The 15,695-nt window shown below is 47.7% G+C and overlaps 1 protein-coding gene across 1 annotated transcript in view; it reads left to right on the top strand.

Annotated features, from left to right (window-relative positions):
- Positions 1–951: 951 nt before the first annotated feature.
- The window catches only part of RBM26 (RNA binding motif protein 26), a 102,982-nt gene continuing 88,238 nt past the window's right edge, over positions 952–15,695 (top strand). The window contains exon 1 of the mRNA XM_084646432.1: positions 952–1,270. Coding sequence (XP_084502558.1) covers positions 1,200–1,270 — 71 coding nt within the window. The 5' untranslated portion in view covers positions 952–1,199. The remainder of the gene's footprint in view (positions 1,271–15,695) is intronic.

Raw genomic sequence — 15,695 nt, 5'->3', positions numbered from 1 at the left:
CAGAGTGAAGTGTTGCCAGCGACAGGGCTGCTGTGTGATCAGGACAGAATAGAGAATTTGAACACAGAGTGGAATATAATATGATGAACGAATGAAGATTTGACTTCAACTTCATCATCACTAGTGGTTCAACCCATTCTTTGTGCTAGGTTTCCTAAAATGAAAGACGTAGGGATTAATCTCTTGCAATTCCCCATCACAAGTAGAGTGTTCTTCATCCTCATTGAATAGAATTCTGTATTCCGAAAAAATAGAATACATTCTGCCTGATCATGAGCATGTCATGAAGGACTGGAAATACCGGAGACACGAGAAGCCACCAAAGATGTAGGCACTGCATTTGAGATGTTCATGAACAGAGTTGTGCAAAATTACAAGACACCAAGAAGGATGCAGCTGTAGTGCTTCACAACAATAGGCTTGAGTAGCCAATTTTAATCTCTGTGATTTGAAAACACGAACTAAATCTAATTAAATGGCCGCAAAACGTACAAGGGAGCCACACAGCTCATCCTCACCCTCACGGGCTCACCACGCCTGGGCCCTCACCCCTCTGTATATTCAACCCCCCCCGCCATTTCAATTCCTGGGGGGAAACACTGGTGGAACGCTACCAACAAAACCCATTCCCCGCCAGAGCCGAAGAGCAACACCTTCCGCAGGGCCTGGGCCTGGGCCGTGAGACCCATGAAACTCCACCGCCCCGCCCGTTCTCTCCCTGAGCGGCCCCGCGAGCGCCACAGGGCGGATCCCCGCTCCCCCGCGTCTCCCTCTCTCGCCCCGCCCCGGCTTTTCCTCGGCGCCCCGCCCCTCGGGCTCATTCCCAGCGCCCTCTCTTTCCTCGCGAGGCTTTTATATTCTCGCGACATTTCAGGGCCGCCATCTTACCTGTTCGTGTTGCGGCTAAGGGGGAGGGGCGGGGACCGCGCGTCTGGGAGCCACGATCCGGGCTCGGGTCCTTCGTTTGTCCGGGATCTTCCCCGTGCGGTCGGGATCTTCGGGGAGGCTGCGGCGAGAGCGGGGGCCCGCCGGGTTCCGAGCCCTCCGCGGCGTCGGGCCCTTGTCCCGTCTCCGGGGATCTAGACTGAGCTGGGCAGGCAGCTCGGGCGAGGGGCGCGGAGGAGCCGGGACCCGGCCTGCGGCCGGGGCGGAACCGCCGCTGCTGCTGCCAGGGAGGCGGGGGGCCCGGGCCGCTCTGGATGGTGGCGAAAATGATCATAGAAAACTTCGAGGCCCTGAAATCCTGGCTCAGCAAAACCTTGGAGCCCATGTGAGTAGCTGGGGTAAACCTCCCCTCACAGAGCCCGTGTGAGTAACCGGGGTTACCCCCCCTTCCTCCGGGCCACCGCTCTCCTCACAGAGCCCGTGTGAGTAACCGGGGTTACCCCCCCTTCCTCCGGGCCACCGCTCCCCTCACAGAGCCCGTGTGAGTAACCGGGGTTACCCCCCCCTTCCTCCGGGACACCGCTCCCCTCACAGAGCCCGTGTGAGTAACCGGGGTTACCCCCCCTTCCTCCGGGACACTGCTCCCCTCACAGAGCCCGTGTGAGTAACCGGGGTTACCCCCCCTTCCTCCGGGACACCGCTCCCCTCACAGAGCCCGTGTGAGTAACCGGGGTTACCCCCCCTTCCTCCGGGACACCGCTCCCCTCACAGAGCCCGTGTGAGTAACCGGGGTTACCCCCCCCTCTTCCTCCGGGACACCGCTCCCCTCACAGAGCCCGTGTGAGTAACCGGGGTTACCCCCCCCTTTCTCCGGGACACCGCTCCCCTCACAGAGCCCGTGTGAGTAACCGGGGTTACCCCCCCCTCTTCCTCCGGGACACCGCTCCCCTCACAGAGCCCGTGTGAGTAACCGGGGTTACCCCCCCCTCTTCCTCCGGGACACCGCTCCCCTCACAGAGCCCGTGTGAGTAACCGGGGTTACCCCCCCCCCCCTTCCTCCGGGACACCGCTCCCCTCACAGAGCCCGTGTGAGTAACCGGGGTTACCCCCCCCCCCCTTCCTCCGGGACACCGCTCCCCTCACAGAGCCCGTGTGAGTAACCGGGGTTACCCCTCCCGGGACGCCGTTCCCCCCACAGAGCCCGTGTGAGTAACTGGGGTAACCCCCTGGGATAATTCCCTTCCTTCCTCCTCAGAGTGTATGTGAGTAGCCAGGGTAACATCTCCTCTATAACAGCCCGTGTGAGCAACTGGGTAAACCTTGCAGCGTTCTGCACCCCTCCCCTATAGAGCCTGTGGGAATTACTGGGATAAGTCTCCTAAAACACTGTCTTCTCCCCCACTGAGCTGGTGCGCTTTTACAAATGGTCAGTGGGTTTTAAAAATTCTAAGTATAAGAGATGTGGGTTGAAAGCTCTTAGATGGAGGGTAGTTCTTAAGCAGAACATGTAGTTGTGTACCACAGGCAGCAACTTAAGTGTAGAAAAGAATTAGAAAAATGTATCACTGGAGTTAAGATTTGTTGTTTTATTTTTGAGTTCTGTTTTTCAAGAAGCTTAATTTTAATTTAGGAATGGTTAAAAGCTAGTTTTGAGTTATTTTGTGTGTGAACATTTCTAAAAAAGGGGCAAAAGTTTTTGCTGGAGAAATGATGCGTAATTCTGTTATGAGACACTGTATGCACACAGAGGGAATTGCTGGAAGTCCTGTGAGGACTGGTAGCACTCAAGTGGGGCTATTCTATGTCCACAACGCAAATGTGGTCATGGTAGCAGCTGCTGAACTGTGTTACCTCAAGCTTTAGCCTATACTCCCTGACAAATCATCCAATCCGAACTGAAAATACCATTGCATGGTAATTAAGAGGTTATGTGTATGGAAAGGACTCAAGTTAGAGGCAATCAAGTTTTAATTCAAGTTAATTTTGCGATGAAGAGACACTCTTAGATAGACTTACAGGACTATCTAGTTATGCCAAAACTGTCGAGCTGCCCAGAATTCAAATGGTGCAAAGGAGTTTGTCATCCTTGCCAAAAAAAACCCCATAGCTCGGAGCTGTGTTGTACGCAATATGAAGGTGGAACTCTTAGGACATGTCTACACTACAGACTTATGTCGGTATAATAACGCTGCTCAGGGGTGTGAAAAATCCACACTCACTTCTCCGGTTGACATAGCTACCACTTCTCATGATGGTGGGTCAACTAAGCTTACAGGAGAAGCTCTCAGTCAGCATAGCACATCTTCACTTAAACACTGCAGCTGCACCGATGCGGCATTTCAAATATAACCCTGCCCATAGGAGTAAGTGACCTAATAAAAGAAATAAAAATGTTATTAAAGCTAATGTTAAAATCATATAATACACAGGTTGAGGAATGAGTGTTTGTGCATCTGGATATAGTGCTTGGATTATCCACAAATACCAAGGTCTTCCAGCAATTCCCTCTTTGTGCTCAGGAAAGACGGAAGTTCTCCCACAATTCACTGAGAAAGAGTTCCTAGAGCATCTCAGCGCAAAGAATGTACCATGGAATGTCCTCCTAGAAGTCTTAGTGCCACACATGAATGAGTGCAGTGCCGGTGTGGACACAGCGGCTCCAGTATTTCCGGGTGTGGCTGCTCTCATTCAAACTGGACTAATAAAGGGATTAATTTGGGCATAGATATATTGAGCTAACTGTAGTGCAGACATGCTGTGACAAATGCAGCTTGTCTCCACCTGCTTATGAAGTACAGCACTGTGTGGTCTCTGTAATGGAAATACTGTGTCCCTGGCATATCTTCTACACAGGGCTTGCAAAGGGGTCTTCAGAAAACAGCCTTAGGTTGGACTTTTGCAGTTCCTGTGCCAGGAGAGTCTCCTCCCCAGGCCATATCTCTGGCTTTTAGAGCCCCTTTATGTCATTCTACCCTATTCATTTTTTGTAAAGGGGCTGAAGTGCAGGTGAGGATCTCATCATTTGTGTTTAACATTCACTAGAACCAAGTTCTGGTTTAGCAAAGGTCTAAGCAGTTTTTTATTTTTATTTTCATTTTCCTTGAGTTTGAGCCACCAGTCTGTAATAGGAAGTTTCTACAGTCTAGTCTCCTGGTTTTGAAAACACTGCTTTGTGGTAACATCAGTGACAGTGGTAGTACTTAGGTGAAACTGTGGTTCTTTATTTATAGCATAAATGTCTTGTTTTTAATTACCTTCTTGTAAATCAAAATTAGTTAAACATCTTCTGTTGGCACATTGACTTTCCTCCATACATGGTTTAAGACTCCCAGGTACCATATATACTTGATTATAAGCTGATTCGTTTATAAGCCTACTCTCCCCCAGCCCCCCCCAAAAGATGGATAAGTAAAAATGGAAAATTTTTATGACCCATTCATAAGTCGACCCTATAATTCAGGGGTTGGCAAACTTTGGCTCCCGGGCCATCAGGATAAGCCGCTGGCGGGCCGAGATGGTTTATTTACCTCGAGCGTCCGCAGGCATAGAGGTAAACCGAAGTAAACAAAGTGTCCCGGCGCGCCAGCGGCTTACCCTGATGGGCTGGGCAGCAACTGGTGGGGAAATTTTTTGGGGGGAGAAGCTGGGGGTCAGGTGAGTAACCCCTGTGACCATCCCCCACGTGACCCTACCCGTAGCCTGGGACCCCCACACTCTTCCCATCCCATCCCTTCCCACCTTATCTGGTGAGGATGTCTCTGGCCTGGATGGAGCTGCTCTGGCAGTCTGGGCAGCAGAGCCGCAGCCTGCTCCGGCAGGCCAGGCAGCATGGCCACAGCCTGCTTTGGGGGGTGGGGCCGAGTGGCACGGCTGCAGCCTGCCAGCCCCGGAGCTGCAGCTGGGGGGAGAGCAGCGTGGCCAGAAGCGGAGAGACTCTGGCTCCACCTCTTCCCCTCTGGCTCTGCTGCCTTTTCTTGCTCCCTCTGTTGGGGGGAGGGGCTGTGTCCCGCCTCTCCGTCTCTATACCTGTTCATAAGCCGACCCCTTTCTCTAATGCTTCCCTTTTTTACTAAAAAAAATTAGGCTTATGAACGAGTATATACGGTATTTAGTTTTTTTTTTTCTTTTGGTTTGGGATCTTTGTGCAGGCTTACTTGGTTTGCTAATTCAGATATATAGAAAAAGTTTACTGTTTAAAATGTGAATTAAAGTAGAGTTTATATGCCATAAAGGCAAAGCCTCATTAAAATGGAAAGTGTTCCTTTCACTGTGCTATGGATTTTCAGATTGTAACTACTTATTACAAAGAGAATAAAAAACAAATTGTTTAAACACCATTTCTAACTAATATATATAATACTTTCATTTACAATATTACATGGCAAAGAATCTGTCAAAGCACTCCGACCATTATTAGTTTCTAAACAGTCTTTCCTTCTTTCCATCATTTTACTCGTATCCAATTCTATATTGCTAGCTTTCTCAATTAACTGTACTCAAATTCTTGCTCAGTCCCAACTCTTTTGTAAATTCGTAAATTAGGTGAGTGGTGTGGTCTGTCCCACTCTGTTGCTTAATAGAATGAGCAAGTCAACTGTTTAGTGACCGTTAAGGTTGTGGCTGGATACCACCCAAAACATTAAAAGATTGGACAGTCTTAAAATGAAAGACTTGTGCATCCTTTCTACCTTAGTGTTAATTAATAGCATAGTAGGTAATACAATCAACTAACTCTAGAATGCCACAAAGCTTTCTTTTCCATCTCTAATAGATACCAAAAAGCGATTATGTATCCCAACTTTGTCAAACTTACGTTCTAATGTAAACAGTGCATTTATATCAATACTAGCAACAGATCAGCACATCTGATTGTCTCAAGGCTTGTCTTTACTTGCTTCTGTAGTGCTTCAGTGTAGGTAATCTACCTGCCCAAGAAGTGGTAGCCAGATCAGCAGAGAAATTTGTCTGTTGACCTAATGCTGGCTGTACACAGGGCCTTAGGTTGTCTTAACTACCTTGCTCAGGTGTGTGGATTTTCATACTGCTGAGTGACGTAGCAGGGTTGAGCTAACATTTTAGTGTAGACCAGGGCTCACATCCCGTAAGGTTGGAAAGTTACTCTTCATTAACACTGCTGAGGTAAATGGACTTTACTGGAGTGTGTTGTGCTGCAATCTTAACTGCCATTGAAGATAATTTTTGTTTGCTGATTTCCTGGTTTTATATACCTCTTTTGTGTACCTCAGTGGACAGCTCTCTAGAATCAGGAAAAAGGGACCTGTACCTACTTGGGAATCAGGGAGAAACTGCTGCTGTTACTGCTAGTTTGCCCTCCTGAAGAGTGAGAGTGGCTGTGAAGTGATTTAGTAATCTGGGTCTATGCTTGGTTATATACTACGTATGTATCCGGTGAACCTTGTAACCGACACTTGTAATCCCTCATAACTCAAGCCTGACCCCAGATGTACAGTACATTCCCTCTTAACTTGTGTAAATTTGATTTTAAATATTAGCTTTAATAAAAGTTTTAATTCTTTGTTTATAACACTTTATCCCCATTTAAAAGTTTACTGAAAGTGAGCACAACAAGAACAGCCCTGCACTTGAGCATTGACAACATGACTTGTCAATTGGAGGGAACCTTTGTGAAGGAATCTGTCATTGCTCTTCTACCAAAACACTCTCATGGAGTCTCATCCTCTGGATTGGGCACAGAGTGGTATGCAAGCATATTCTGACAAGTGAGGCACTTTGTAGGCCAGCCACTGTGGGAAGATTGACACACATTCCCAGTGTGTTACACAAATATTTACCAGTTAGCAGTAGAACAGTGGTGATCAAGAACCCCAGATTCTATCACTGGCTCTGGGAAAGTGTAGGATTTACAGTGGTTAGAGGTAAGTTAACTGACACTGCTTTAGTGACTTTGAAAGAAAATCAGATGCACTGGGATAAGATTGGCTTTTTCATGTTAGAGACCTGGGTAACCTCTCTGATGGGTACGGATCAGCATTCATGTTGCACTCCCTGTCAGTTCCTGGCCTGAGCCGGGGAAACTAATGATCCATCCAGCGGACCAAATTCAGTGATGAATCCTGATCATGGGCCTCCTTGAGGCACGTTGCGCCGACACTAAGAAAACTAATTTTAAAAATAATGGGGACTGTACAGTACCTATTCCTTTTTTTCTGAGGGTATGTCTACACTACGGAATAAGGTTGAATTTATAGAAGTCGTTTTTTTAGAAATCGGTTTTATATATTCGAGTGTGTGTGTCCTCACAGAAAATGCTCTAAGTGCATTAAGTGCATTAACTCGGCGGAGCACTTCCACAGTACCGAGGCTAGAGTCGACTTCCGGAGCGTTGCACTGTGGGTAGCTATCCCACAGTTCCCGCAGTCTCCGCTGCCCATTGGAATTCTGGGTTGAGATCCCAATGCCTGATGGGGCTAAAACATTGTCGCGGGTGGTTCTGGGTACATATCGTCAGGCCCCCGTTCCCTCCCTCCCTCCCTCCCTCCCTCCGTGAAAGCAAGGGCAGACAATCATTTCGCGCCTTTTTTCCTGAGTTACCTGTGCAGACGCCATACCACGGCAAGCATGGAGCCCGCTCAGGTAACTGTCACCCTATGTCTCCTGGGTGCTGGCAGACGCGGTACGGCATTGCTACACAGTAGCAGCAACCCCTTGCCTTGTGGCAGCAGACGGTACAGTACGACTGGTAGCCGTCATCGTCATGTCCGAGGTGCTCCTGGCCACGTCAGCTGGGAGCGCCTGGGCAGACATGGGCGCAGGGACTAAATTTGGAGTGACTTGACCAGGTCATTCTCTTTAGTCCTGCAGTCAGTCCTATTGAACCGTCTTATGGTGAGCGGGCAGGCGATACGGACTGCTAGCAGTCGTACTGTACCATCTTCTGCCAGGCAGGCAAGAGATGAGGATTGCTAGCAGTCGTATTGTACCATCTTCTGCCAGGCAGGCAAGAGATGAAGATGGCATGCAGTCCTTCTGCACCGTCTGCTGCCAGCCAAAGATGTAAAAGATAGATGGAGTGGGTCAGAACAAGAAATAGACCAGATTTGTTTTGTACTCATTTGCCTCCTCCCCTGTCTAGGGGACTCATTCCTCTAGATCACACTGCAGTCACTCACAGAGAAGGTGCAGCGAGGTAAATCTAGCCATGTATCAATCAGAGGCCAGGCTAACCTCCTTGTTCCAATAAGAACGATAACTTAGGTGCACCATTTCTTATTGGAACCCTCCGTGCAGTCCTGCCTGAAATACTCCTTGATGTACAGGCACCCCCTTTGTTGATTTTAGCTCCCTGAAGCCAACCCTGTAAGCCATGTCGTCAGTCGCCCCTCCCTCCGTCAGAGCAACGGCAGACAATCGTTCCGCGCCTTTTTTCTGTGCAGACGCCATACCAAGGCAAGCATGGAGGCCGCTCAGCTCACTTTGGCAATTAGGAGCACATTAAACACCACACGCATTACCCAGCAGTATATGCAGCACCAGAACCTGGCAAAGCGATATCGGGCGAGGAGGCGGCGTCAGCGCAGTCACGTGAGTGATCAGGACATGGACACAGATTTCTCTGAAAGCATGGGCCCTGCCAATGCATGCATCATGGTGCTAATGGGGCAGGTTCATGCTGTGGAACGCCGATTCTGGGCTTGGGAAAAAAGCACAGACTGGTGGGACCGCATAGTGTTGCAGGTCTGGGACGATTCCCAGTGGCTGCGAAACTTTCGCATGCGTAAGGGCACTTTCATGGAACTTTGTGACTTGCTTTCCCCTGCCCTGAAGCGCATGAATACCAAGATGAGAGCAGCCCTCACAGTTGAGAAGCGAGTGGCGATAGCCCTGTGGAAGCTTGCAAGGCCAGACAGCTACCGGTCAGTTGGGAATCAATTTGGAGTGGGCAAATCTACTGTGGGGGCTGCTGTGATGCAAGTAGCCCACGCAATCAAAGATCTGCTGATATCAAGGGTAGTGACCCTGGGAAATGTGCAGGTCATAGTGGATGGCTTTGCTGCAATGGGATTCCCTAACTGTGGTGGGGCTATAGACGGAACCCATATCCCTATCTTGGCACCGGAGCACCAAGCCGCCGAGTACATAAACCGCAAGGGGTACTTTTCGATAGTGCTGCAAGCTCTGGTGGATCACAAGGGACGTTCCACCAACATCAACGTGGGATGGCCGGGAAAGGTGCATGTTGCTCGCATCTTCAGGAACTCTGGTCTGTTTCAAAAGCTGCAGGAAGGGACTTTATTCCCAGACCAGAAAATAACTGTTGGGGATGTTGAAATGCCTATATGTATCCTTGGGGACCCAGCCTACCCCTTAATGCCATGGTTCATGAAGCCGTACACAGGCAGCCTGGACAGTAGTCAGGAGCTGTTCAACTACAGGCTGAGCAAGTGCAGAATGGTGGTAGAATGTGCATTTGGACGTTTAAAGGCGCGCTGGCGCAGTTTACTGACTCGCTTAGACCTCAGCGAAACCAATATTCCCACTGTTATTACTGCTTGCTGTGTGCTCCACAATATCTGTGAGAGTAAGGGGGAGACGTTTATAGCGGGGTGGGAGGTTGAGGCAAATCGCCTGGCTGCTGGTTACGCGCAGCCAGACACCAGGGCGGTTAGAAGAGCACAGGAGGGCGCGGTACGCATCAGAGAAGCTTTGAAAACCAGTTTCATGACTGGCCAGGCTACGGTGTGAAAGTTCTGTTTGTTTCTCCTTGATGAAACCCCCCGCCCCTTGGTTCACTCTACTTCCCTGTAAGCTAACCACCCGCCCCTCCTCCCTTCAATCACCGCTTGCAGAGGCAATAAAGTCATTGTTGCTTCACATTCATGCATTCTTTATTCAGTCATCACACAAATAGGGGGATGACTACCAAGGTAGCCCAGGAGGGGTGGTGGAGGAGGGAAGGAAAATGCCACACAGCACTTTAAGCACAGCACTTTAAAAGTTTACAACTTTAAAATTTATTGAATGACAGCCTTCTTTTTTTGGGGCAATCCTCTGTGGTGGAGTGGCTGGTTGGCCGGAGGCCCCCCCCACCGCGTTCTTGGGCGTCTGGGTGTGGAGGCTATGGAACTTGGGGAGGAGGGTGGTTGGTTACAGAGGGGCAGCAGTGGCAGTCTGTGCTCCAGCTGCCTTTGCTGCAGCTCAACCATACACTGGAGCATACTGGTTTGGTCCTGCAGCAGCCTCAGCATTGAATCCTGCCTCCTCTCATCACGCTGCCGCCACATTTGAGCTTCAGCCCTGTCTTCAGCCCGCCACTTACTCTCTCCAGCCCGCCACCTCTCCTCCCAGTCATTTTATGCTTTCCTGCACTCTGACATTATTTGCCTCCACGCATTCGTCTGTGCTCTGTCAGTGTGGGAGGACAGCATGAGCTCGGAGAACATTTCATCGCGAGTGCGTTTTTTTTTTTTCTTTCTAAGCTTCACTAGCCTCTGGGAAGGAGAAGATCCTGTGATCATTGAAACACATGCAGCTGGTGGAGGAAAAAAAAGGGACAGTGGTATTTAAAAAGACACATTTTATAAAACAGTGGCTACACTCTTTCAGGGTAAACCTTGCTGTTAACATTACATACATAGCACATGTGCTTTCGTTACAAGGTCGCATTTTGCCTCCTCCCACCGCGTGACTACCCCCTCAACCTTCCCCCCTCCCTGTGGCTAACTGCGGGGAACATTTCTGTTTAGCCACAGGCAAACAGCCCAGCAGGAATGGGCTCCTCTGAGTGTCCCCTGAAGAAAAGCACTCTATTTCAACCAGGTGACCATGAATTATATCTCACTCTCCTGAGGATAACACAGAGAGATAAAGAACGGATGTTGTTTGAATGCCAGCAAACATACACTGCAATGCTTTGTTCTACAGTGATTCCCGAGTACGCGTTACTGGCCTGGAGTGGTAAAGTGTCCTACCATGAAGGACGCAATAAGGCTGCCCTCCCCAGAAACCTTTTGCAAAGGCTTTAGGACTACATCTAGGAGAACCGCAAATGCCAGGGCAAAGTAATCCTTTCACATGCTTGCTTTTAAACCATGTATAGTATTTTAAAAGGTACACTCACCAGAGGTCCCTTCTCCGCCTGCTGGGTCCAGGAGGCAGCCTTGGGTGGGTTCGGGGGGTACTGGCTCCAGGTCTAGGGTGAGAAACAGTTCCTGGCTGTCGGGAAAACCGGTTTCTCCGCTTGCTTGCTGTGAGCTATCTACAACCTCCTCCTCCTCCTCATCTTCTTCGTCCCCAAAACCTGCTTCCGTATTGCCTCCATCTCCATTGAAGGAGTCAAACAACACGGCTGGGGTAGTGGTGGCTGAACCCCCTAAAATGGCATGCAGCTCATCATAGAAGCGGCATGTTTGGGGCTCTGACCCAGAGCGGCTGTTCGCCTCTCTGGTAGGCTTGCCTCTGCTCCTTCAGTTTCACGCGGCACTGCTTCGGGTCCCTGTTATGGCCTCTGTCCTTCATGCCCTGGGAGATTTTGACAAAGGTTTTGGCATTTCGAAAACTGGAACGGAGTTCTGATAGCACGGATTCCTCTCCCCAAACAGCGATCAGATCCCGTACCTCCCGTTCGGTCCATGCTGCAGCTCTTTTGCGATTCTGGGACTCCATCATGGTCACCTGTGCTGATGAGCTCTGCATGGTCACCTGCAGCTTGCCACGCTGGCCAAACAGGAAATGAGATTCAAAAGTTCGCGGTTCTTTTCCTGTCTACCTGGACAGTGCATCTGAGTTGAGAGTGCTGTCCAGAGCGGTCATAATGGAGCACTCTGGGATAGCTCCTGGAGGCCAATATCATCGAATTGTGTCCACAGTACCCCAAATTCGAGCCGGCAACGTCGATTTAAGCGCTAATCCACTTGTCAGGGGTGGAGTAAGGAAATCAATTTTAAGAGCCCTTTAAGTCGAAATAAAGGGCTTCATTGTGTGGACGGGTGCAGGTTTACATCGATTTAACGCTGCTAAATTCGACCTAAAGTCCTAGTGTAGACCAGGGCTGAGTTGAGGTTCTTGACCTTAGTCAATATAATAATGATAGTTAATTGCATTCGAATTTAAAAATTTAGCTCTAGAGTTCAGGGGTATGTGGTGAAGGAATCTGTCTCTCTTCTCCTACTTTCCTGAGTGAGTGACGGTGTTCATGGTGTGGCAGAGTTTTTGTCAAATGAAAATTAGATTCAGTTTGGCAGATGTTTTCTGTGATGGCTAAAAAGTTATAAAATATTTTGTAAACAAACATTACTTATGTATAACTTATTCTAGGAATCTAATTAAGAAGGAGCAACAGTGTGGCCAGATGGGCCTGTCCCAGAACATTAGGTTTCTTACAGAAGGGTACAAGAAAAGTGAGATAATCCAGTTCAAAATTGCCCCAAGAGGTGGCTTTCATTGTCCTGTTATTCCCTCTCACTTTGTTTTTTATCAAAACACCATTAAAAAATTTAAACAGTGTCCAAAGTTTATATTCTTGTTCTAGTTTTTGCCATTTCCATGAGATTTTAGCAAAATAAAGGTTGAGAGCTCCTGTTAAAAATGAACTTTGTACTAGCTACTGCTGCACTTTAATAGCAGGTTTCCCTAAGTGTTGCAAGAACAAAATCAGGTAGACGAAGTTAAGAGGAAAATGAGGCTGCAGGAATTTTGACCAACAGGTGAAAACTATTGATGTTCATATTTTCAAATCTTGGGCAAATCTGAGTTTACATTAGGTATGAATAATTGAATGAAGTGATGATCTATAGTACTCATAAGCTGTGGAATTCAGAGGTGTTGACAGTTGTGAGGATAAAGGCTGATGATGACCCATTCCCCCTCTCCTTTGCTGGTAGAAGCTGCAGTCTGAGCTGGAAACTGAGAAAACATTCTGTCCATCTAAATGTTTCAGGCCTTTCTTCGTGTAATGACTTAAATAGTAGTTTAAATGTTTCAGCTTGGTATGTACATGGTCAGTTTGTGTCCTTGCTTCCCTCCATGCTTTTCCAGGTTAGAAAAAATTTGCTTGAGAAATAGTTACAAAGGAATTAGAACAGTGCATTGTTCATTCAGTGTGTACTCCTGGGGGAATTCTGCACCACTGCGCAAGTACAGAATTAATTTCCCTCGCAGATTTTTTTTATTTTACTTCTGCAGAAAATAGATTCTGCTGGGGAGGTGATTCAATTACACCTTTCACCCAACAGGGCCTTCTGTGGCACCAGAAGAGAGGTAGCAGGCTCAAGGTTGTAGCAGGCAGCTATGAAAAGGGAGGGAGCAGATGCTGCTTTCCTCACAGCACCTTGTTCGCAGGGCCAGAGGACACACAGGATATATATATATATATATATGTGTGTGTGCGTGCGTGCGTGAATGGACAGAGTGGGACACGTGGGGCTGCTGGGGGTGGAGGGGGGTCACATAGACTGGGGTTCAGAAGGGCTAGTGGGGAGGGGGACAGACGGACAGAGGAGCTAGTGGGGTGACAGCTTTGAGCCAGGGGCTGAATGGAAATGGGGGGTGCAAAGACAAGTGGGGATGGAGAGAAGGAGGGGTGCAGGATCACAGAGGGATAGGAGCAGATGTGCCTGAGTGAATAGGAGAGGCTAGGGGTCAGCGAGGATCTGCATGGGGGAGGCTCCCTAACAGTCCGCTGCTCAAGCTCCCCCACAATCCCGTCCCCCAGAAAAACCCAATATCCTGTTCTATACTTCTCCCACCCACACCCAACCACCTTCCAGTTTCACTCCCAGGCTTCTTCCAAGCAATTTCTTCGCTCTCCTTCAGCTCCTCCTTTAGCCCTGACTCCACCAAGCCTTTGCACTGCTTCTGAGTGGTACAGTAAATACTTTTCTGTATTGTAGTTTAAATGAATTATTACTCAGAGTTGTTTATTAATATGCTTAGTAAGGAATCTATTTGTCAAAAATCATTTCCTGAATCTTTTTTGTTGTCTGTATTGTTACAGACATACTTGCTGACAGGTATTTTGAAATAAATTATCAAAATAATTGAAACTGATGTGATTCTATTGTGTTATTTTGACAAATAAAATATGCAGAATTTTAAAATATTGTGCACAAAATTTTTAATTTTTTGCCACAAAATTCCCCCAGGAGTAGTTACTGTCTGTAACAATTTTAAGCACTTATCAACTGTATCCCCTTTTGTTGTAATGGTATAATGTAGACCTGGCATAACTGTTTTAATGGATGCATGTTTCATAGCATTATAGAAATGTGGGGCTGGAAGGGACTCAAGAGGTCATTATTCCAGCCTCCTGTATTGAGTCAGGACCAAGTATGCCTAGACCATCCCTGGCAGGTGTCCAACCTGTTCTTAAGACTCCAATGATGGGATTCTACAGCCTCCTTTATAAGCCTATTCCAGTGCTTAACTATCTTTATGGTTAGAAAGTTTTTCCTAATATCTAACCTAAATCTCCCTTGCAGATTAAGGTGATTACTTCTTGTCCTATCATCGGTGGACGTGGAGAACAATTGATCGCCGTCGTCTTTATAACAGTCCTTAGTATATTTGAAGACTGTTATTAGTCTCACCTCAGTTTTCTTTTTTCAAGACTAAATATGCCCATTTTTATTAAATGAATCTCTATAACAGAACCATTCTTGACCTTTCCTGCATCCTGGCCAGTCCTTTCTCAAATTCCCTGAATTGCTTCCCTCACACCTTGCCTTAAGAATGCATCAGGGGGGCTCAACACTCTGGTAGTCTTCCTATTGGGTCTTGGTGCCTACATATTCAAAGTTTGTATGCTGTGGGGCTTAGATTCCTGAAAGTTTGCAGTTTGCTGTATCCAGTCCAACAGAGGCTGCCAGACATGCTGGTCCCTTTCTGATGTATTCATTTTAACATCAAGATTGGGTATCTTGATAAAAGTTATGCTCTAGTTCAGTATTTCTCAACCTTTTTAGGTTTGAGATAGGGATGTAAGAGTTTAACTGGTTAACCAATAAGCTTGAAGCTTTCTGGTAACTGTTAAATTCCGCCCAGGGTCCGAGCTGCCGACCCGTGCCCAGGATCCCAGCTGCCGCCCCGCTTGCTTAGGGTACCTCCCGGCTGCTGGCCACACGCCTAGGGTCCATCCCAGCAGCCAGGACCCCGGGCACAGGGCTGGCAGCCGGGACCCCAGGGATGGCAGCGGAGCCTCACGTAAAACGTTGGGGTGCTGCAGGTAAACGTTTAACTGTGTAACCGATAGAATTTTAATCGGTTACATGATTGCTGGTTTTGCACGTTATTTATACCCCTAGTTTGAGGCCCTTTATTCAAAGTAAAAATGTTCATTGCTACCTTATGTTTATTATAAAAGTAATATTTAAATATGTATCAATAACAATAAGCCTATATGATTTTGACAGAGAATACTTACCTTAAAGTGGAAGAGTATGCCGGAAGTCAGGACTTGAGATTTTCTTTGCGTTAGCTTGTAATACATCTTTCGATGTCTTCCACCTCCAGTTGCCAGTTATGACTCACCAATTGAGAAACCATGGTCTAGTTCAACCACAGATTATTGGATTCAGTGCAAGAATAATTGGGAAAATTTTTGCTGACCTGTTATACAAGAGGTCAGACTAGATGATCATAATGCTCCCTTCTGGCCTTGAAATTTTTATATCCGAGAACCTGTATGTGTGTTTTGGTGAACTAAGGTAGGGTCATTTGAATTCTGTGCCATGTTGAGTCCAAATTTTGTGGTAAAGGTCTGGATTCTGTAGCAGTTTGTTAAAAATTGAGTATTAGTGAAAGTACAGTAACTCCCCACTTAACATCCTCTCACT

This window comes from Lepidochelys olivacea (genome assembly GCF_965140295.1).
Source record: "Lepidochelys olivacea isolate rLepOli2 genome assembly, chromosome: 1".
NCBI lineage: Eukaryota > Metazoa > Chordata > Testudines > Cheloniidae > Lepidochelys > Lepidochelys olivacea.
The sequence above is the reverse complement of the archived record's forward strand: the minus strand, read 5'-3'. Positions and strand labels throughout refer to the sequence as shown.